The sequence below is a fragment of the Geotrypetes seraphini genome, chromosome 1 (assembly GCF_902459505.1).
Source record: "Geotrypetes seraphini chromosome 1, aGeoSer1.1, whole genome shotgun sequence".
NCBI lineage: Eukaryota > Metazoa > Chordata > Amphibia > Gymnophiona > Dermophiidae > Geotrypetes > Geotrypetes seraphini.
This window is the reverse complement of record NC_047084.1, coordinates 510796934-510822033: the sequence shown is the minus strand read 5'-3', so window position 1 is coordinate 510822033 and position 25100 is coordinate 510796934. Positions and strand designations below refer to the sequence as shown.

The window sequence follows — 25100 nt, the reverse complement described above, 5'->3', positions numbered from 1 at the left end:
AACTTTGTCTTTAATCCCTGGAGGGTGTTTTCCTCTATAACAGACTCCGGAGGAGCGTTCCAGTTTTCTACCACTCTCTGGGTGAAGAAGAACTTCCTTACTTTTGTACGGAATCTATCCCCTTTCAACTTTAGAGAGTGCCCTCTCATTCTCCTTACCTTGGAGAGGGTGAACAATCTGTCTTTATCTGCTAAGTCTATTCCCTTCAGTATTTTGAATGTTTTGATCATGTCCCCTCTCAGTCTCCTCTTTTCAAGGGAGAAGAGGCCCAGTTTCTCCAATCTCTTACTGTACGGCAACTCCTCCAGCCCCTTAACCATTTTAGTCGCTCTTCTCTGGACCCTTTCGAGTAGTACTGTGTCCTTCTTCATGTATGGTGACCAGTGCTGGACGCAGTACTCCAGGTGAGGGCGTACAGTGGCATGATAACCTTCTTCGATCTGTTTGTGATCCCCTTCTTTATCATTCCTAGCATTCTGTTCGCCATTTTCACTGTGGCCGTGCATTGAGCAGACAGCTTCATTAACATGTTGATCAGAACTCCCAAGTCTCTTTCCTGGGAGGTCTCTCCAAGTACCGTCCTGGACATCCTGTATTCATGCATGAGATTTTTGATACCAACATGCATCACTTTACACTTATCCATGTTGAACCTCATTTGCCATGTCGATGCTCATTTCTCGAGCTTGATTATGTCACGTTGCACATCTTCGCAATCCCTCTGTGTCTTCACTACTCTGAATAAATTTGTATCATCTGCAAATTTAATCACCTCACTTGTTGTACCAATGTCCAGATTGTTTATAAAGATGTTGAAGAGCACGGGTCCAAGCACCGAGCCCTGCGGCACCCCACTGGTGGTGCTCTTCCAGTCCGAATATTGTCCATTTATCCCCAGTCTCTGTTTCATATGCTCCAGCCAGTTTTTAATCCACGTGAGTATTTCACCCTTGATTCCATGGCTCGCAATTTTCCAAAGTAGTCATTCATGTGGAACCTTGTCGAACGCCTTCTGAAAATCCAGATATACAATGTCGACCGGGTCGCCCTCAATAAAACAGGCATTGTAGGAACCTTCCTGAACTAGTTCAAAGACTTCCTACAAAACAGACAATATCTTGTCTACAAAAACAGAGCATTTTAAAAAAACTAGCAAACATTCTGTGGTGTACCACAAGGATCACCATTATTCCCGATTTTCTATAAGCTTTTCATGAGCTCACTAGGCCATATCAAATTCAACAACAATGAATGCATATACTCATACACAGATAACATTCAATTATGACTTTAATGAAACAACACTGATAATATCAAATGGAATAGACAAAATACAGACCTGGGCCACATTCAACAAACTCAACTAAATGCAGACAAAACCAAACTTCTATGGTTTCATGACACTATACACACAGTTCATCCCACTATAACTTTAATCTCAGGATCCACACTAGATATCAACAAGATGTCCAAGGTCCTTGGAGTCATTTTTGACTGCACCCTATCATACAAATATCAAGTATCCAATTTAAGAAAGAATACCTTCTACAATATGAGAAGACTGTGACTTATCAGACCCTTTTTTTCAAGAGTGCTACTTTGCTGTACTAACTCAAATGCTTATCTGCCCACCTTAATTACTGCAACTCCCTCTTCTCTCCTGAACAAACTACAGATGATACAAAACACAGTGATCAGACTAATATTCAAACTAAAAAAACTTTGACTCCATCTCACCTTATAATAAGAATTTACACTGGGTACCTGTTAAAACTCATATCACCTTCAAACTATCATGTATAATGCTCCAGATCCTATATGCAAAAACCACTTAACCACTCATAAACGTATTCATCAATTCCTGGTTAACGTCAACCGGAAAACTAGAATCGATTCAACTACTCCACCTATCTCCCAAACAGGATAAATGCACATTCAACTCACTCTTCACTTATCTTTGTACTAAGACCTGGAACAACCTCCCAACTGACATCAGGATGGAAACATTGTACAATAGATTCTGAAAAAAAATTAAAAACTTTCTTCTTTGAAAGCATACATACTATAGACAACTAACTCAAAATACCTAGTTCACTAAATCCTATACTCAGCTCAAGTGTTATAGAACCTCAATTCTCCTTTCCCCATTACTCTGTTCATAACTCTGAACTCCTCAAACTGCTATAATGTAGCATATACATTCTGTAATTACTTATATTGTAAGTCACTTTGAACCTATTTAGGCATATCTAGATTAACCAAATGACTCAAGGTGAATTACAACAAAGAAAAATTGAGACCAACCAAAATATAAAAGAACAATAAAACATTCACCCATATCACCAGAGCAGAAACTCCCAGCTACTTATTCATCAAATATTTTTAAAAAAGAGAGAACTCTTAATTGCCTTCTGAAACACATTGTAGCATTTAATATCACACATTTTATGTGGCAACCTAGTCCACAAATCAGGGCCCTTCCCTATCAAGAATCTCTGTATGAAAGCAGCTGTCTGACAAGTCAAGAAAGAAGGAATACTCAGTTTGATTTCCTGCATTGATCTCAGTTCCCTTGGAGTTAAATATAAAGAAACCAACTTCTGGCAGTAGCCTGAGGTCTAGCAATAAATAATCCTTAAAATAAACATTAACAGCTTAAAATGTATTCTAGCTTTTACTGGCAGCCAATGTAATTTCACTGAGAGGATGGCATGGTCAATAGAATTGCATTCCAATAACAATTTAGCAGCTGCATTTTGAAGGATCTGAACTCACTGGATTTGGTAATCTTGCAAACCCAATAAAACAATATTACAGTAATCTGTTGGCTTAATAATATAGATTACAATATTGTTTTAGATCCAAATTGGGGGGAGGGGGCACGTGACATTACATTGTTGAGCGGTTGCTGAACTGCTTAGCTCCTCTCTGGCCTACCCAAACCCAACCTCTCCTCTCAATTTAATTACCTCCTTTTTTCCACTCTTACCAGCCTGATCCTGTTGGTATCCTAATTGGCTCCTGTGGTGCAGCAAATGGAGCCATATGGCGACAAAATCACTCTGCAAGGAAAAAGAGGGTAAAGCAAGATGGCAGAGGGAGCCACACCTGCATCGCCACTAGCGGGAGCCTTGTGGACAGCTGCAGTAATGACAGAAATTTCAGCATTGACTGTGGGTTTTTTGGATCGCAAACTGAAACCGATCCTGGGAAAAAAGTTGACAGAGTGGGAGATCGTGTGGCAGATCTCAAACGGGACATGGCAGCGATCGAACAGCATATTCACCTGCTGGAAATGGACATGGGGAAGCTTTGGGTGGAGAATCAGCACCTCTATAACGTTTGTCAACAGATGGAGGAGAAGGTCAATGTCCTTGAAAATAGAAGTTGCAGGAACAATTTACGACTCATTGGCTTGCCGGAGACAATAAGGGATAACGATCTGCGGGGCATGCTGGAGAGTTGGCTGTTGACTCATCTTGATTTACTCCGTGATGCAGGCCCCTTGAAGGTAGAATAGGCCCATCGTTTGGGGGCTCGTCAGTACAATGATCAACGGCCCCGGGCAGTCATTTTTCATCTTTTGAATTATGCTCATAAGGACATGATCCTGCAAGCGATTTGTTCTGGGAAATCCTTGGTCCCCTCTGGGGGGTCACTATCTGGAGCCTGTTGGATATGGGGATTTGGGGAAAGGATGAATGGGTATGTGCATGGTGATGGAACTTTTGGTTTGCTGCTTCCCTAATTGAGTGAGTCAGGCAGGGTAGGGGTGGGGGTTGTTTGTGGCGTGTGTTTGTTTAATGGGGATATTGCCAGAGTATTTTGGGTTGCCTTTGTGGTAGCCATTGGTTGGGCATGAGCTATGGTGATCAGGGTTTGTTATCTCTGTAGCATATCTATGCTGGTTTCTGGGGGGGGGGTCAAATTGATTGATGCACTATACCTGTGGGACCTGTGGCATTATGTTTGTTTATATTTGATTAGATGGAAGACATTGCCTGTTCTTTGTGGAGATCGGGTTTGGGTTGGGGGTGGGGAGGGGATCATGGGGTTGTCCCTGGTCATTTTGATGACCTATGTTTGGGAAGGAAGGAAGTTTTGGGGTGGGGGGTGGTGAGGGAGTGGTTTCTGAGGGGGGGATGGATGGTGACTGAGATTTTTGCTGCAGGTCTGTGTGGGGTGATTGGGGGGTACCTGAAGGTATCTATGAGTGGTTTTAATGGGGACTGGTGACTGGGACGGTCCCCATTTTTCTGTTGGTTCCTTTTTTCAAACCGATCTGCTTTACTTCAACTACAGGAGATCTGAAGGGCTTAAGACTCTTTACTTGGAATATGGGGCGGGGGTGGGGAGTGTCTCCTCACCAATGAAAAGAAAAAAGATATTGCAGAACTTGAATAGACATAAAGCGTCTATAGCTTTCTTGCAGGAGATGCACCTGACCTTGCTTGAGAACTCCAAACTCCTTACTTTGTTGGTTGGTGACACTATTGAGGCTCCTACCTGCCACAGAAAGGCGGGGATGATCATCCTTTTTCATAAGAGTTTGGCGGTTGAGAAACTTTATGTACACATATATCCTGGGGGGCGCTATATAATTGCCTGGGTTAGAGTTAATGGGGTGGGCCTTCTTCTTTGCAATCTCTATGCTCTTAATGTTGCTCTTAATTTTGCTTCCATTTTGAATAATGTACTGCAACAGGCTGCCTGTCCACTAATAGTGGGGCATGACTTCAATAGGGTGGCAGATCCCGAGGTAGATAATTCAGCACCCTGGGTGACGGATTGGTTGGACGTCATGAAGGGGGTTCCTTTGTTTTGTGATTCCCTGACCCTATTGGATATTTGGTGAGTGTTACACCCTTTAGACAGAGATTATACACATTGTTCTCAGGCTCACAATACGCACTCCCATATTAATTATATTCTGTGCTCTGATGTGCTGTTTCTGAGGGTCCATGAGGCGGGTATAGGCCCCATAGAGATTTCTGATCATGCTTTTACTTGGGTTACACTGGCCTTGAGTTTGGAGCCCCAATCTCCAAAGTGGGGGAGTCCCACTTTGAAGATTTCCACTCAATCTATACCATGAAATTAAGTTCCAGAAACATCTCAGGGGATGCTGGGCTTCTTATCAACTCACCAATGTGCAATATAGGGAGACCCCTACCATGTTTTGTGAAACTACAAAAGTGGTTTTACGTGGGGAGATTATAGCATATTCCAGCCATAAAAAGAAGAACTGAGATCGAGCCATCTTGCAATTAGAAAAGCAGCTTGTTGAGCTTTGCTGACGCCATAGTCGGGTGCCCAGTGAGGACAATAAAATTCAATTGTTGACCACACAGCTTCATTTGAATGAGATTCTCCATCAAAGGGCATTAGATTTGGCTAAATACTACCAGTATAAGCTTTATAAGTATGGGAATAAGATGGGGACCCTGTTGGCCCACCTGGTTCGGGGTGTTGGCTGTTTCTCACGGGTATTAAGTATCTGCTCACATCCAGAGAGGATTTTTACACAAGACAGGAAATTATTTCAAGATTATTATTCCACCTTATATGCTAAGGGCCCGGATTCAGGATTGTCTAGTGACATGTATCTGTCTAGTCTCGACCTGCAGTGTATTAGTGCGAGGATCGTATCGCCTTAAATCTTCCCATTCGGGAGGCGGAATTGTTGTTGGCCATACAGTAGAGTCCATTGGGCAAGGCTTCTAGAGTCGATCACTTTCAAGCAGAGTTCTATAAAATTTTGAGATCGGATGTTTTGAGCCCGATAGTCTCCATGTTCAATCAACAGATTGCAGAGCAGACCTTTTCACTAGCACTTCAAGAAGCTCAAATTGTGGTCTTTCCGAAGCCTGGCCAGGATTCCACTCGGGTGGACTCTAAAGACCTAGATCCCTCCTTTGCTGTGAGGCTAAATTACTGGCCAACAGATTGGCCAAACTGTTACCTGATTTGATTGCAGCACTGCAGTTGGGCTTTGTTTGGGGTAGGACGGTGGTTAAAAATATATGCTCAATTTTATCTTCTTTGGAGTGAATGTGCCTTACTCATTCGCCTTCTTTACTGATTAGTTTTGATGCGGAGAAGGCATTTGACCAGGTGCACTGGAACTTTCTTTCTGGAGTCTTAGCTCACTATGGTCTCATGGGATTTTTCAATGATGCTATCCAGACTCTCTATTCCAATCAGAGGGTGTGGGTTTGTGTTAACAGGGTTCAGTCTGACCTGTTCTCAGTGTGTCAGGGCACAAGTCAGGGATGTCCATTGTCTCTGCTGATTTTTATTCTTATTTTGGACCCGTTAATCCAGGACATCCTGTCTAACCCTGATATTGTGGAGGTGGATATTGGGGCCCACTCTTTTAAAATAGCTGCTTTTGCAGATGATCCCCTGGTCCATTTAATGCGACCCCACTTGTCGGCTTCAAACTTAATATGGACAAGTCGGAAGTTTTGGCTATAGATGATGATTAACAGAGGCAGTGGAATTTCCTTTATGCTGGGTGGATGGTCAGTTTAACTATTTGGGTATCTGTTTACCATCCGATCCTTGGGCCTTGTACCAAGTTAATATTCCTCCGCTGCTTGCTCATACTATACAGCTATTATCAAAATGGCAGACTCTGCCTTTGTCTTTAGGGGGCCGTATTGCTCTATTTAAGCTAATACTTTTCCCTAAGTGGCTATAAATTTTTCAGATACTTCCTTTAGGACTTACAAATGGGACATGGTGTAAATTGCAAATGATTATCACATGTTTTTGTTGGGCTGGGAAAAAACCAAAATTATATTTTGAGTACTTATTGGGACCTGGGATGGGGTGCAGCTTGGGACTTCCTGATCTTCGTATCTATAGTTGGGCTTGCATGTTGAGGCATATTAGGGACTGGGTCTTCGGGGACTTTTTGTTTACTCCGTTGTCTTGTGAAAGGGCCTTTTTAAAAAATCCTTTTCAGTTCTTATATTGCCTCCATGTACCTAGAGCTCTACTACAGGTTCATTTGAGGTATAATTCTCTTTTAAGTTCCCTGAGAGTAGTTTGGTGTTGACTTTTGAAACTCTAGGCTTACAATCCCCACATCACAGATTTATTGCCCATTCAGGGCAATGGTGACTTTACTCCAAGTATGACTTCTGGGGTTTTCCATAGATGGGGGACCAGAGGCATTCACTGTTTGGCACAGATATTGGATGGGGAAGGACAGCTTCGAAGCTACCCTGAAATTTCTGTTTTGATGGGAGAAGGGCCCAGTGCTATGTATGGGAATATGCAACTAGCTCACTACGTGGCGCAGCTACGTTGGTTGGGTCTATCCTGTGGAGTCAGGGCTCATTTGCTTACTTTTTTCTCTCAGGGTGAGGACCTTCTGATCTCGGTGTCTCTATTGGATAAATGGTGATGGCAACTCCTCCCGGATCAGGATTATGCAGAGCTTCTGCAGAAATGGAGTAGAGAGCTGAGTATCCCTGTATCTTCTGCCGATTTTAGTCAAGTGGTCCACTGTCTTTCTGGTATTATTATAGGTTCTTTGTGGTGGAAGTGTACTGGGCATATTTTACGCAAGTGCAGGCTTTTCATGCGGGCTTAGTGGCCTCTCTTTCTTGTCTTAGGTGTGCTCAAGGTCCCAACACTTTCTCTCATGCTTTTTGGCAATGTCCTCTTATCCATGCATTCTGGACTACCATCTTTTCGTACCTAGCTATGGAGTTTCCCAAAGGGGGCCTTATTTGGTAGGGCTGTGGCTTAAGGAGTGTATGGTGTAGGGAAATGCTTTTTATTTCAGAAGGCCTGCATGGTGGACCATAAATGTATTGTGCATTATTGGGTGCAGGTGGAACACCCCCCCCCCCCCCATTTTTGTCATTGAAGAAATCAATATAAGAAAGCAAAAAAGAAAGACTTCTCAGAATGGAGGTCACTAAATAATGATTTAAATAGAGTTCTATAAGATAAATACACTTTAGCATACACTCAGATTTGTGTAGTGCGGCCAGGAACCATGGCTCCTATAGCCGGACCCACCGTTCCATCACTGTGTATAACTGTTAAGTGGTAAGGTGAGGTGGATCGTCTTAAGTATTAAGCAAGTTTTTCAATGGCAATAAAGGATAAGTAAATCCCACTTATCTTAAGGCATGGACCATGTTTCGAGATCTTTTTCAAGGAACCCAAGGAAAAGAGGTTAATAAGTTCAGATGCCAAAGAGACGCTGAGTGGTGTGAACGAGGAAATTCTAAAGAGTAACAAAAAAACAATAAAGCTGTTAGAATAAATGTAATGCATCAATATAATATCGTATCTAGAAAGAAAACTTAAAGAGCTACAGAGGGAAGGTACTTGCCATAGGTAAGAGAAGCAATTTCATGGCGTGATGCCGTTATTTCTGATTCTTCAAGGAAATAGTGGCGGGAAGCCGCGGAGTTTAAATGTCAAAAGACAAGTGGTGACATGGTGCCGTAAAACACAACGTCACAGACAGATCAGCTGGAGAAAGTTTACCACAACTTAATGTAAATGAATCAACCGGCTACAATACAGAAATGTAATGTGAAAAGATGGCCACCAGAGGGAGCCTGACTCTGAGGAAAGGAAAAACCTTATGAAGGGTTACAAGAGCTGGGTTGAAAGATGTAAGAGATGTATGTGAAAAAAGGGGGGAGTAGAGAAGAAAATTTTTGAAAGATAAGGAAAATAAAATGGATTATAAAAAAGCTTGCCATTCAATTTCACTGTTGAGGCCGTAGGGATGTAAAGTATGTAATTTGAGGATAAGTCTTTGTTCCTTAACCCATAAGGTGTGAGATAGATCGCCGCCTCTCGGGAGATGAGGCACTTCTACAACAGAGAAGCGCAAATCTTCTACAGTGTGCTGTTTGTCCAGCCAATGCTGGACAAGGGGGGGCTTCCAGTTTTTTAATACGGATTTTACTGAGATGTTCGGCGATCCTCAATTTGATGTTACGAGTGGTCTGTCCAATGTAAAGTAACAAACAAGGGCATTGAATAATGTATACCACTCCTCGTGTCTCACAGTTAGATGTTGAGGAATAGGCTTTCTTTTTCACCCAATTGGGAAGGGCGAGTTCTGAAAGGGAAACACTATATTTGCAAAACTTGCAGTGACTGCAAGGTTGATGACCCTTATTGGTAAAATGGGTACTTGGAGAGATATATTGAGAGTGGACTAACTTTTGTTTCAGGTTGGCTCCTTTAGAAAAAGTGAATCTTGGAGGATCTCGGAATTCAGGGTGGTATTGCATTATGCTCCAATGGTGTTTAATAATGCATTTAATCTGAAAAGCATGTTTGGAATGAGGCAGTACACATACCATTGATGAATCCTGATGACATGGTTGGGAAGATAACATTGTACGAGAGACATTGGAGGCCCTTTTATATGCTTTCTTAATTACTGGACCGGGATAGCCACGGTCTAAAAATCAATTACATAAGGTGCTTTTGTTTGAGGTCTGGAAGGTGCGCAGATCTCCTATAGGTACCCATCTGTTCTTGTAGATAAAGGATCCTTACCTCCAGTCTCTGCCACCCCGAGCTCGGAGTTTGATTTTTAATGATCTCCATTGAGTCCCTGTGATGCCCTTGGTGCTTCCCAGAGTCCTCAGTCACCTTCCATCCATGGGAGGGGAGGGGGACGGGAGGTTTGTTAAGCTATAATCTTTGAAGAACTGTAGTTGTATCTTTGGCTTGAAGGAGTGGAGCCTTCAGAGCCACGGCTCCACTCATTGCAAACTTTTCCTTTTGCATTATACTGTATCTTTTGGTTTGTACTTACCTGTTGGGTACCTACGTTCCTTCAATAAAAAAATTGCTTGAACATAAATCCAAAGGGCATCAATTCAAAGGGAACTAGCTATGGCTTAAGGTGACAGAGTAATTTCAATTTGTAGAATGTTTTCTTCACTATCTCACTTATCTGTTTTCCATACCCAATGTGGTATCAACAAACACACTTAAGATTTTATACATAATTGTAATGAAATTCTATAGTGAGTTTAATTTTTCCCTGAGGAACATCCACATTCTTTTTTGACATGCAAAGAATATTTGTCTTGCTAGGATTAAGTTTTAGACCATTCAAGAGCATCCATTGTGAAATCTGCTCAAATGCTTGCCTCATTACTTCATTCGTCTCCTGAAAGGTGTTATTCATCAAAAACAGTAACAAAATGTCATTTGCAGAGGAAAATATATATTATGCCTAACAATCTAAGCACATATTGCAATTCACTCAGATCTACATTAAACAACATAGCTGAGTGCAGTGATCCCTACAGGACTCCACAGACTATGTTCCAAGTTTTTGACTAACTTAAAGAGTTCTATGTTTTAGAAATCCAGCTAACCATCGTAATAATGAATTAGAGATACCAATATTTGTCAAGTGTCCTAATAAAGTTTCATGATTCACCAGATCAAATGCAGCTGATAAATCCAACTGTATGACCATGGTTGGGATGCCCATGTCCAAATTTATTCTTAATTATGTTTTTAAAGCCACTAAAACAGCTTCTGTGCTATGATTAGTTTGAAAGTATGACTGGCATCCAAAATCTCAAACCAATCCAAATTCTCTTGTAGTTATAACCCCACCAACGCCAAAAAAGGACTATTGGCAGCTGGTCTATAATTAGAACAAACACTGATCCATCTCTGAACCTTTCAATACTGGTGTTAATGTAATATGCTCTGGAAAATTCCTAACTATTAACAATTAATTAATCAAATGGGTAAAAATAGGCAAAAATAAAAATAAAAAATTGGAGGACACTGAGTTCAAGAGTTTAGCAGGACAATGATTTAATCGACATGACCCTTTTGCAAACATCATAAGTAATCTATCTACTAGATCTACATCTACAATAGAAAAGTAAGTCCAGACATGATCTGCTAGAACACCCTGATCTAAATAGCAGTCACTTCTTCTATTAATGATTTACATTTCTGTGGCAAGCTCTTTCATTTTCTTACACTGAAAATGTGTTGCCAAATCCTCTTGGGTGATCACTTGATTTGGAGCATTTGATCCTGGTGATGTAGTCAAACTGTTGACTCTTTTAAAAAGTTCATTGGATGAATTACCACTGTAAGCTACCCTTGCTGAAAAATACTTTCTTTTCTGCATTTGGAGAAGGTGGGACCGCTGAATGATGGAGATAGGAAGGGAGTGGTGAAGGAGGAGAAAGAAGTGGCGGAAAGACTAAACATGTTCTTTTCGTCAGTATTTACATAAGAAGACACATCCGGAACCTAGAAGCATAGAAACATAGAAAGATGATGGCAGAAAAGGGCCACAGCCCATCAAGTCTGCCCACTCTACTGACCCACCCCATTAAGTCTGAGTGCTGATGACTTAGTTCTATAACTATGCACACAAATGGCATTTTGAGTAACAGTATGAGGGAGTAAAGGAATATGAACAGGCTCCCAGTTATACATGTAAGTTACAGGATTCCGTAAGGTACATGTCTTCCTGTCTCATTTAAGTGACCTCAGTTACTCCAGGTCTACGGCTGTTGTCATTGCTAGTGTGTAATGTTAGGTGTAAATTGCCCAATAGGGGGCAGTTTTACAGCTGGACATCACAAATTTGACACCTACTATAGATGTAGTACACGATTTTAAGAGGGACATTTTCAATAGTCCAACTTTGAGTAGTTCCCACAAGCCATTCAAGAGTCAGGAGGTGTAAAGATGTCCATTTTCAAAACTGTTGGATGTCCAATTTCATTTATTTATTTTTTAAATTATCTATTTGGATATCTTGGCCGTCTTGATGTCCAACCTTAGGATAACTAACTTTATTTGTCATTTCCAACCACAAAAATGTCCAAGTTTAAAATGTTCAAATACAGACCATTTGGACATAGGAGAGGCCATCATTGTAATGGATTGGCCACACAGATATATGAACAGCGTAGTAGCACCTTAGAGGGCACTGCTGTGAACTTTACATAAAATGTGCCAGATATATATATCCTCATAACCCCCTTATACTTTAATTTATGCAGAGCCTTCCCAAACTCCCCAAAGCCTACTACTGTATACCTAGCTGTCTATCATCCTAATAGCCCTTATAACTGGAGGTGGGGTTTGATGGTCTCACATTTTCTGCCATAAATGTATTGTTCAGAGTGGCTTATGGGCCTGGGTCCACCTCTCTATAGTTCACTAGCCTACCCACCAAGCTACTTAAGACACCTGTGTGCTGCTCTACTAAGGCTTTACCATATCAGGTGCTGCAGTTTTAGAAACAGGTAAGTACGGTTTCATTCAGATCTTTAAGGGGAGGTAGGGGACTGGTGACCACTGGGGGGAGTATGAGGGGGAGTCATTACTTAATCCCTCCAGTGGTCTTCTGGTCAGTTTAAGTACCTTTTAGCACTAAGATGCTTTTAAAACAGGTTCACTAGCTCACCCCCAGACTACTTAAGACACCTCTGTTCAGCTCTACTGGCTTTCCTAGGCCAGGTGATGATGTTCTGGAGGAAGGTATGTATGTTTTTATTCCAATTTTTATGGTGGTGTGGGGGGGGGGGTCAGTGGTCACTGGGGGAGTGTGTGGGGGTCTGTATTTTGTTCCTGCAGTGGCTATCTAGTCACTTTGGATATCTTCTGGGTACTTAGACTTGTTTTTAGATCACCTGAGTCATAATGTATAAGTTCCATCTAGGCAGTCTCGATAAACTTTCAATTATCGCTGCAAGACAACGCTAGTGTTTTTAGCGTGCACAAACCACACGTTAAATGAAAAATACTAACGCAAGCTCTGTGGAGGTGTTAGCGTTTAGTGTGCACGACACTGTAGCGTGCGCTAAGCGCGCGCTAAAACTGCTAACGCACCTTAGTAAAAGGAGCCCTAAGTTTGGTCGGCCCACATTCCGCCCATCTCCCACCCTCACCACTCTTCGAAAAATGACCCTTTTCGCTCTGTACACACAGTGGCAGTCAAGAGGCCTAAGTTGCCTCTAGATACATCTAAAAACCTGTTTCAATTATCAACACTTGGATGACCTATCTTTTAGGCGGGTTTTTAGACGTATTTTTATTTCAATTATGTACCTCAAAATGTCCAAGCTATGAATCTGAAAATTAGATTTAAGAAATGAAATATTGTTTATGTTGATCTCCAACCAATCCATTTCAAGTAGAAGTTGAAATAGACTTTGCTCTAACATGAGTGCATATGTGAATATTCATGGAGAAGCACACCTTTGCCCATCTTGATTTAAAGTTCCATCTTTCTTAATTTTGTCTAAACCATGTGGTTTTTTTTTTTAAAGAAAAATTTTTATTCTTAATCATTGTAAGAAAGGTTTTTCACACCTATTTTATTTCTTTTCAGGGCAATATATCCTTTTCCTGCTCAGAGCCACAGACTGTTCCTGTCACATTTCTAAGTACTAGTAGTTATATGATGCTACCTGGAATATCACAACAAGATGAACTGTTCATCGATTTTCAGTTTCGTACATGGAACAGGAAAGGCATTTTGCTGTCTACTAAAATGCACCAGGGATCAGGAATTATTCTTCTCTGCATAAGTGAAGGAAAACTCAGAATTAACCTTTTTAAACAAAGAAAATCATACACTGACACCTCTACAGGTACTGCACAATCAAGAATTCTGGGTTTTGTTTTTGTATTCTATTAGGAAGCTTTCATCAGAGCTGATTTTATTTCCTTTCAATATTAAAAGAAAATATTTTTGAAGTGAAATATTTTTAGTTGTAATGTGAGACTGTACTTTCAAAGGCTCATCAGTTTCCCTGATGTTTATATAGGGTTACCAGATTTTCCCGAAGGAAAATCCGGACCCATGGCCATGTCCCCAGACTTGCCCAGTCCAGCCTCATTCTGCCCCCAGCCTCGCCCTAGGTGGCAGATGCAATGATGTCATGTGCACATGTGCATGTGATGTCACTGCGTTGTATCGGCGCACGTGTGGATGCCCCCTCCTGATGTGATTTTTGACAAAGTGCCAGGTTTTAAAAAGCCATCTGAACCCCCAGACATGTCCACGAAAAGGAGGACATGTACGGTGAAATCTAGATACCTGGTAACCCTAGGTTTCTATCTTTGGCATTAGTTTTAAGTCATCTAACTTAATGGTTCTCACCCAGTCCTTAGGGCATACCTAGCTAGTCAGGTTTTCAGGATATCCATAATGCATATGAATGAGATAGATCTGTATGCATTGCCTCCTTGGTATGGAAATCTATCTCATGCATATGCATTATGGATATCCTGAAAACCTGACTGACTGGGTGTGCCCTGAGGACTAGATTGACTGATTACAGTACAGTATCTGATTCTACAAAGAATCAGAAAGCCATTGCAGTACAATCATTCTATTTCATTTCAAATCAGAGTAGCCACTTTGAATGCACTAGGAAAGAGGCCTAAGACTCCGGTTGGTTCAAGTGCCTAAAGCCCCTCCCCATAAAAGAATCTGGTCCATATCATCTCCTTCTGGTTTCTTTCTGATTGTCCTGAATATAAAAAAACTTTAAATCTTGTGTTTCATGTTCACGAGGGGGTGATATGGACCAGATCCTTTTACGGATAGAACAGCAATTCATATACGATCTGAATACCATCTATGCCTGTGGACTAAACACAGATGTGGACTCTACCATATATCTATATAAAGTGCTGGAAAAGGAGGACCTTTAGTCTTGTCTCATAATTAATTGTACATTTGTTGAAAATCCGTGGAGGGGCATAATAAAAAAAAAACATCTAAGTCCCCTTTTGGCCTAAGGCCTTAAACGTTGAAAGTAGAAGTAGGGAAAATTATCATTATCAAAAAAAACATCCAAAAGGAGGGTTTTTTTTTATAATGACCTGCCTCTACGTTCAGCTGTTTAAATGCACAGACCACCACTAAGTCTAAACTTATACCATATAATCAACCTAAAAAAAGCCTAAGCCCCAAACGTCCAAAATAAAGTCTTTTAGGCAAAGGAAGTGCCAGTCCTTTGCCTAAAACCTGGATTCTGTAACCGGTGTCTGTCAAAAACAACACCGGTTACAGAATCCACCCCCTACAACGATCCGGGCAGGAGGGAGCCTAAGTCCTCCTGGCCCAGCGATCTCCAACCCCCCTCCCCCCAACACGATCTGGCCAGGAGGGAGCCCAAGCCCTCCTGGATGGGGACATCCTCTAACCACCACCCCCCACTTAAGTACGGGCAGGAGGGATCCCAGGCCCTCCTGCTCTCGATGCAACCCCCCCCCCACGACCGCCCCCCCGAACCTCTGATCGGCCCCCCTTCTGACCTGCAACCCCCCTGCCGACCCCATGACCCCCCCATACCCAATCCCACCCCCGTACTTTGAAATGGTTGGCCAGACAGACAGGTGACAAGCCCGCCCAGCCGGCAAGTCAGCCATCCCAGGAATGGGGCCGGATTGGCCCAGATGGCTCAAACTCAGCCCACAGGTGGGGCCTGAAGTGCCTTGGCCAACCAGAATAGGCCCAGAAGCCTTAGGCCCCTCCTGTGGATGGGGCCTTAGATACATGGCCGCGGGTCGTGGCAGTTCGGGTAGAAGGGTGATCGCATCGTAGTAGGGGAGATGAGGCATCTCTCCTGCCGCGATGGTTACGGTGGGGGGGTGGGTAGGTTGCTGGACTGCTGAACTGATCGCGCTAGCCCCCATCAGCTCAGCGGCCCCTTTTTCGGCACTTATACCTGTTTTGACTTGGTCTAAGTCAAAACATATAAGTGCTGACTAGGCAACCTTTCAAAATCTTTGGTTATACGTGTAGGTCGGCCCACATCCTGCCCACTGCCAGCCCTTTCCCCTCCTTTAAAAACGCCTCTTTTCTCTCTGTGCGTTTAGAGGCAGGGGAAAGGCCTAAGCTGGTTGTAGATACGTCTAAAACTAGCTTTGATTATGGGTACTTGGACGATCAGGCTTTTTGATCATCCAAGTAGCCATTTAGGCCACTTTTTAGATGTTTTTTTTATTATTATTATGAGCCCCATAGCGTATAATTTACAGGAAAACTTAAGTCCTTTATTATCCCCTGAGGAAGGCGACACTGTCACCGAAACTTGGATCCTAGTCGGGACCACTTTTATTTTACATATCAAGGACTTGCTTTTGGCCTTTTGAAAAAAAAAAAACCTGCTAATAAAAGTATATGTAACTGGAAGTTGGTTCAGATATCTCCTATTCCTCTTTTTTTGTTGTTCATATATTAAATAGCACATATTTTACAGCTAGGCATAAATATAGGTGGAGTCTGGGCAGAGCATGTGTGGTACTCACATGTATGTAACTTATAGAGTCCTATACATTATGGGGGTAATAATTTAAAAAACAAACAAACGTCTAAAAAGTGTACTAAATGGCTACTTGGACGATCAAAAAGCCTGATCGTCCAAGTACCCATAACCAAAGCTGGTTTTTAGACGTATCTAAAACCAACTTAGGCCTTTCCCCTGCCTCTAAACGCACAGAGAGAAAAGAGGTGTGTTTAGAGGAGGGGAAACGGCGGTCAGTGGGCGGGAGGTGGGCCGACCTACACCTAGCCGTACAACAGGTATAACCAATACAGTTTAGTCGGCACTTAGACCTTTTTCACTTAGACGAAATAAAACCAGGTCTAAGTGCCGAAAAACGGGCTGCTGAGCTGATGGCCGTTGGCGCCATCAGTTCAGCGGCCCGGCAACCTAACCATCGTGGCAGGAGAGATGCCTCATCTCCCCTACCGCAATGCCATCACTCCTCTACCCGAACTGCCGCGACCCGCGGCAGTTCTGGTAGAGGAGTGATAGCATCGCGGTAGGGGAGATGAGGCATCTCTCCTGCTGCGATGGATCACTCCCCCACCCCAACAAACAACATCGAGGCAAGAGGGAGGCCAAGCCCTCTTGCCCCGTTGAAGCCGCGAACCCCCCCCCTGACTTGATTGGGCCAGGAGGGATCCCAACCCCTCCTGGCCCAGGCGACCCCCCTACACGTTCGAGCCAGGAGGGAGCCCAAGCCCTCCTGGCCCAGGCGACCCCCCCTACACGTTCGGGCCAGGAGGGAGCCCAAGCCCTCCTGACCCAGGCAACCCCCTTACCCCAACCCCCACTACATTACAGGCAGGAGGGATCCTAGGCCCTCCTGCCCTCGATGAACCCCCCTCCCCCCAACGTCCGCCCCTAGAACCCCCGATCGGCCCCCCCAGCTGACCCGCGACCCCCCCGGATGACCCCACGACCCCCCCCACCCCCACCCCCCTTCCCCGTACCTTTTTGTCGTTGTCCGGCCAACGTGGGGGTACTTTTAGACGTAGTGGAGATTGGGCGTTTAGGCAGGGGAAGGCCATAATCAAAACATGGACGTTTGTTTTGGTTATGGACACTTTCCTTGCTTCTGGGTTGAACGTTTAGGGACTTAGGCCAAAAGGGGACTTAGACGCTTTTTTTGATTATGCCCCTCCACATAAATATTACTAGAATTTACTGTACATGCACCACATATGCCAACTCTGTGGCTTCTGAGATCACCCATGCCTAACTTATAGGCATATATTTTCCTGTTAAGTTAGTATTCTATAAAGGAAAATAGGCAGGTCAAGAGTTGCGAGTTCTAGAATACTGGTAGTGCTCATGTCTAAAAGTTAGGCTTATAATTGCTGACTTATGCTAGTATTCTATAACTGTGATAGCACTTGCAAGTGCTGATATGGACTCTGTGCTTATCATGCAGCATCCCAGTGCTTAACATTTGGTGAGCTATACAGAATGAGCACCTATGATGCCGCATAAAATGTATCCCTATGATGCCCAGGTAGTTGATGGCAGAGAGGGTGCACAGATGAAGAGGTGGACCAATAGAATCTGATAACACCTGAGCCTGTACCTCTTTAAGCTGCTCCCCACCCTGAACTGACCTTAATCCTCACTGATTCCCTAGCTTCTTAGCTCATTCTATCACTTATTCTGGCCTTCCAACCTATCTGCACCTCCCTTTCCTTATCACTCTTTCTACAACCCTTAGGCACTTGGGCCACCCGGGGGTCTTAGGCCCGTCTCCCAGTGCATTCTGGGATGTGCTGGGAGTGGCCCAAGTTTCCGATTGGCCAGATCCCTTAGGCCACCACCCCCATTATTTACTCATTTATAAGTTTCTAAAATGATCTTCTGTGTGTATTAAATAATATGTAAAATACTACAACTTAAAAATACAAGGGTTCCTATTTTTTAAGCAGGGAGTGTGCAGTATATTTCTATATATACTGCAGATGTTTAAACATTAAATTGTTTCCTTTTCTTTGGATGTAACTAAAATATTATAGTATATTCATTACTGTCTATCCATCGATGTATGAGAACCCTTACCAATTTTTGTACATATTTGCTTTCATCTCAGAAGTTTGTTTACAAAAAAACATTCAAGACAATATAGTTGTGATTGGTGAAGAATGAAAGATTAGGCAATACTTTTGTAAAGTACATTATTTCTCCTTGCCATAAAAATGTAATATTATAACCCCCCAATATACTGAATGATTATTGCTAGTAATAGTAATATTAAAAGTAATGACAGCAGCATGGAATGTATCATCTTTTGTCTCAAGCAAGAAATTATTTGACAAAAGAAAACCAATCATTTTTTTTTTGTAATCGTTTCAATGTGTTTATTGTTTCTACGTTCACTGATGCAAACCAAGTCTGCGTTTGGAGATTGAATAATTAAATTATGAATGGTTGAACAGGTTTGCTCCCCTACAAGCAAAGACTTATGACCTGGCTTTCACACATATAAAATTTGATAATTAAATCAGAGCATACTACTGTGTGCACTGTGTGGAACTCATTATTGTGACATACATCATTTTTTTAAGAAAAAGGCTTTTTCTCATAGAGAAAGAAAACAACATATTAATTCAAAAATGATCAAGTTGTAGTATATTAAATCATGCTTTTGAAAAAGTGATTTTTAATGCACTTTCACATCTGTTTTGCAAGTTACTTAACAAAGGTTAAAAGAGAAGGAAACAAAGAAAAGTTAATTTGTGATTAAAGCTGAGTATATTCAGTAATACTGTGACCCCCTCTTTTACTAATGTGCGCTAACCAATTAGCGCTCGTTAATCGAATTAGCGTCCATAGACTAACATGCACGCGTTAGCATTTAATGGGTTGGTGCTGCATGCCGGTATCACATTGGGGGTAAGCCTTCAGTTTGGGCGGACGGGGGATGCCGGTTCATGCGAGGGGGAAAAGCGTTCATGAGGGGGGGGGGGCGATGCCGGTTTGTGGGGGGGGGATGTGGCCTCGGTGGGAACATTTGGGAATGTTGTGGGGTGAAGCAGCGCCGGTGGCCGGGGAGGGGAGGTGGAACCAATCAAGCGAGTTTCCCTTACTTCCTATGGGTAAACTCGCTTTGATATACGAGTAATTTGGTTTACGAGCATGCTTCTGGAATGAATTATGCTCGGAAACCAAGGTTCCACTGTAGTTGAATTAGAAGTTGTTCAAAGACGGGTGACCAACATGATTAAGAAGATACAATTCCTCTCATATGAGGAAAAGCTTACTCTGTAGGGTTCTTCAGCTTGGAAATGAGGTGGCTGAGAGGGGATGTGATAGAAGCCTACAAAATCCTGAGTGGTGTAGAAGAGGTAAACATGAATCATTTTTGTACTCTTTCAAAAAATGCAAAGACTTGGGGACACTCAATGAAGTTACATGGTAATAATTTAAAAAACAAATAGGAGTAAATTTTCTTTTAGTCAATGAATAGTTAAACTCTGAAATTTGTTACTAGAGGATTAGTATGTCTGGGTTAAAAAAAAAAAAAGGTTTGGACAAGTTCCTAGAGGAAAAGTCCATAATCTGCTATTGAGATGGGCATGGGGAAGCTATGACTAATTCTTTTTATGTCTCTGAAAAGTGGATAATCTTCTTTACTGTAATATGCTTAAAGGTCAGTTTACTCGAGGAGGAAAAGAGCCTCCGAACCCCATATGCTGCTGTTATTTGTATTAAGCAGACATACTGGAAAGGGTAAAAACCTCACTGGCTCAAAAACCTCCTGCCCCAACCTATTTATTAATAATATGAACTTTAGTAGTAATCTTCACATCAGCTTTTATAATAGCTGTCCATATCATTCAAAAAAAAACTTTATAATTGCGATTGCAAAAAACTTATCTGGTTCGGGAGTTTTGAATGTTCTCTATTTGTGCTGTCTCTTCCCAGTCCTATTCATGCCAACGAGAGCTAGCAGGTGTTTCGCTGGTACAGCTGTGTCAGGGCAACTGACTTCTTCCTTGGGGAAAAGCACAAAATAACAATGTTAATGTTAACCAACTTTAAAGGACAGTCATTAAAGCCCATTCTTCAACATTTCAAAACCTTATACTCTGCGTGTTTTCACTCGCTCATTCTAGGCAAAGATGGCGTCAGTCTTGCCCTGACACAGCTATACCAGTGGCTGGGGTAAAATTGTGGAATGGCTTAGCTGGATAGATGAGGACGGTGAACAATATACTGCAATTCAAAAAACTTTTGAAAAACTTTATTTTTTAGAAGCTCTTTTTTCTTAAAGATAAATAAAGGCATTGATTATGATGTGATACCGATTATAAGATGTGAGATTTTAATCGCTTTTATGCTATTGAAGACTTTAGTATTTTATGTTTATTTGTTCCCCCTTTTACGAAGCCGCATTTGACTTTTTTTTATTGCCCGCCGCGGCAGTATTAGATCCAACACGCATAGAAATTCTATGATCATCAGAGCTAATGCCGCCATGGCCAGTGATAAAAAAAGCCTAACACAGCTTTTTAAAAAGGGGGGGTTGATGATTTATGTATGTTTCTTAGTACCTGCTTAGCTTTTAGGCGGGTTATACTTTTTTTAAAATACATAAATGTGTGCTTTCTGCCCTGTAAAGTATATATAGAAAGATGCTGGGCATGCCTCCTGAATTAACTACAGTCTTTGCATTTATTGTGTGTTAGGTTTTGACCTTAACACAAAGTGCAAAAACTTTCCATACTTACCCCCTGTTTTACTAAGGTGCGCTAGCCAATTAGCATGTACTAATCAAATTAGCGTGCGCTAAATGCTAACGCGTCCATAGACTAACATGCATGCATTAGCATTTAGCGCATGCTAAATCGATTAGTGTGTGCTAATCGGTTAGCGTACCTTAGTAAAACAAGGCCTAAGTAAAAGGGCCCCAAAGCATCCTACACAATGGAGTCCTTTTACTAAGGCGCGCTAGCTGTTTTAGCGCATGCTTAATATTAGCGCACGCTATACGCTAACGTGTAGCGCGCCTTAGTAAAAGGACCCCACTATTTGTCTAATAGATCTGTAGCTTGCCAGAGAAATCATGAGAGAAGATGTAAAATAATTATATTTTTTAAAATTAACAGTTATCTAATTTTAGGATTCTAGTTATTTCTCACTAATACATTTTTTTTTAATACTCAGTATGCTATTACAGCCTATCATGAACTTTCAAAATACACTGTATATGACTACAGAAAACTCTGAACCTGTAATAGAATATATTACGTTTAATTGCTTTCTAGGTTTTGGATTAAATAATGGACAATGGCATTCTGTTTCATTGATTGCTAAAAGAAATCGAATGAGTGTAACACTGGACAATGATATAGCATCAACAATTCATATTACTCTACCAATTCAAGTTATTTCAGGAGACAGCTATATTTTTGGAGGTAAGCAAGTCTGTACTCCAATTTTAGAATTAATTTTGTGCGGCCCTTATAGAATATTCCTAATTTGACATTACATATTTCTAGATAACTCTTTTCTGTCTTATTTTAGTCAGAAAGGCATTTGTTGTCGATATTTTGACTAATAGCTCCTTTTACAAAGCCACGTTAGGCTTTTTTTATCATCAGCTGCAGTGGTATTAGCGCCGAAGCTCATGGAATTCCATGAGCGTCGGAGCTAATACAGCTGCAGCCAGCGATAAAAAAGGCCTAATGTGGCTTCATAAAGGAGGAGATGAGTAAATATTTCTTAACAGAGGGCTTCATGCTATAAAACAGTGTCTAAATTGGTAGATGCTGTTGGAAGTGGCACCTACCACATGTCAATCAAATTAAGGTGGTGTTCATAAAATTGTGTAGACCCAATTTTCCACAGGAAAAGGAGCAATCCAAACACAAAAAAGCTGTGGAAACTGCAAAGTTCTTGACTTTCCTTTTATTTCTTGCAAAACTCTTCAAACAATATGAAAAACCTGTCCACATAGATTACATTAAGATTTGACAGACCCGACACGGGCCGTGTTTCGGCAAACAAGCCTTCTCATAATATATTGACTTGTATCAAACCTATAGGACCCTTTAAGAAGGCTTGTTTGCCAAAACACGGCCCGTGCCGGGTCTGTCAAATCTTAATGTAATCTATGTGAACAAGTTTTTCATATTATTTGAAGAGTTTTGCAAGAAATAAAAGGAAAGTTAAGAACATTGCAGTTTCCACAGCTTTTTTGTGTTTATAGAATTGCACCTAGTGATGCCTTAGGTGCCAGTAGGCATCATAATGTTAGCCGCCAGTATTTTAGGTCAGGGTTTTTCTGGCCTATTTTATTGGCACCTAACACGGATGCCTAAGTCATTCCATGCCCAAACTCTGCCTACAATCTGACACAAACATCTCACCACTATCCCTGCCACCAATCCCGCCACTGCTCCACCCCTCATCTCCTCTAATCCCTTTCTTCCTTACAATCTCTGTCCATTAACCCTTTCTTACCTCCTTTCCTACACTCAGCAATCCTTATTCTACAGACTCTTGACATCACCTAAGATATCCCCTCACACCATCTGCCCTCCTCTACTTTCACTCACCTCACTATCTAATAAATATTATTAACAGATGACCTTGGCTCAGCTAATGTGTTATCATACCAGATGAATCTGGTGTTCTTTACCTCGGGATCTGGGTATATATAAAGTTCCACTGAATGGAACAAACTTCCAGTCTATATTAAACAGTAGAAAGACATGTAATTTTAAGAAATTGTTGAAATATCATTTATTTTGTAAGATGAAATATGGTTATTGACATTTTTCAGTATTAGATGAATGATATATTTTATAGTTGGTTTTTTTTGTATATTTATTGAATATGTAATCTTTTTATTTGCCTTGTTAAATGTGGACTATAATAATAAACTATAAAATATATTACTGTTTAATAGAACTGCTACCAATCTTTCTTACTGTGTCATAATATGCACATGGCTAAACTTCTCATAGGTCAAAGTTGCAAATCTGCAGATTCTCCATCCATTTCCAAATGGCTGGACAAACTGCATTATGTTTGTGAAAGAGAGCACCTACTCATAATGGCAGAATCCAGGCGCACTATTGGGAAATAGAAAAAACAAAACACATGGACTGTATTTTTAAAGAATTGCTCCAGACATATTAGGCTGGATTCTGTATAGGGTGCCCAGTCTCAGCAGCCATCTAAGCAGCTTTTGAGAATTGCACATGGGTGTGCTATATAGAATTGCGTCTGTCCTAGTGGACAGACACCTAACCCCACCTAACCACCCTGATTCGCTAACCAGTGTCCATGTCACAGGCGCCAATTAGAGAATCGCATTGCTGCTGAGCTGATCGCGGCAAATGAATCTCCCTGCCACGATCAAATCAGTGGCTATGGCAGGAAATTCCTAAGCCATGAAGTTGGCCGGCAGAAGGGATGCCCAATCCTACTCAACCCCTTCCCAAACCCTACCTACTCAATGGCCCCTTTAAATCTGTATGTAAAATCTGCTTTTAGACTCACTACACGTGCATGTGATCTACACATTTAAACATTTATACGTGCATGTGATCTACACATTTAAACATTTACACATGGACATGCTTTTAAATAGAGGCCATAGGGGTCATTTTATTAAACTTCATTAGGCACCAATGCAGACCTAACACAGCTTAGTTAAAATGATATACCTTGGGGCATACTCATGGACAGTGCCAAATGCTAAATTAACATGCCCTAAAAACATTTTTTTTTTTTTTTAGAGGGGCATGTCAGGGTCAGATAGTGTGAGTTCCTGCGCTAAACATTAAACAAAATGATCAGCACATAAATTCTATATGAATCCTTGCTGCCTACAGAATGGGTGGTAGTAAGGTCCAGATTTAGTAAATGGAACTCAAAATTAGGCACTGAGGAAAATCGGCACTAAGCGTTATTCTATTTGGGACATTCTGGGTTGAGCACTCTTTATAGACTAACGCTTATAACAGATTCCTGCACCCACCTTTGGGTGCAATGTCTTATGTCAGTTGAAACTTGGTGTGAATCCTGGCACACAAGTTGGTCATGTGTACCCATTATTGTATAGTATTGCACTTAAATATCTGGAATGCCTCTGACCCCACCAATGCTCCTCCTGTGGCCACGCCCTGTTTTAGATTGCACATGAGACATTTTGGGCATGCAGCATTATAAGAACATAAGAATAGCCTTACTGGATCAGATCAATGGTCCATAAAGCCCAGTAGGCTGTTCTCAATCCAGGTCACTAGTACCTGGCCAAAACCCAAGGTGTAGCATTTCTTTCAGTTTCTCCGCATAATCATCCTTGAAAACTATTTCCGGTTCAGGTAAATCTCTTACATCTTCTTCCATTAAGACCGAAGCAAATAATTTATTGTCTTTCCGCTATGACCTTATCAAACCCTAAGCGCCCCTTTCGCTCCTTGATCATCCTATGGTCCCACAGATTCCCTCACAGGTTTTCTACTTCTGATGTACCTAAAAAAATTGCTATGAGCTTTTGCCTCTTTTGCAAGTTTCTCTTCATATTCTTTCTTAGCTGTCTTTATCAATGCTTTGCATCTAACTTGCCAGTGCTTGTGTTTCTTCTTATTTTCTTCATTCGGGTCTTTTTTCCATTCTTTAAATTATGTTTTTATGGCTCTAATAGCCTCTTTCACTTCACCTTTTACTCACGCTGGCTCTCGTTTCCTCTTCTTTCCACCTTTTCTGATACGAGGAATACATATAGTATAGGCTTCCATGACGGTATTTTTAAATAACATCCATGCCTGG

At 41.6% G+C, this 25100-nt stretch overlaps 1 protein-coding gene across 1 annotated transcript in view; it reads left to right on the top strand.

Moving 5' to 3' along the window:
- CNTNAP4 (contactin associated protein family member 4) overlaps positions 1–25100 on the top strand; it is a 503646-nt gene that overhangs the window by 259215 nt on the left and 219331 nt on the right. The window contains exons 8-9 of the mRNA XM_033962929.1: positions 13379–13640; positions 21584–21733. Of these exons, the coding sequence (XP_033818820.1) occupies positions 13379–13640; positions 21584–21733 (412 nt within the window). The remainder of the gene's footprint in view (positions 1–13378; positions 13641–21583; positions 21734–25100) is intronic.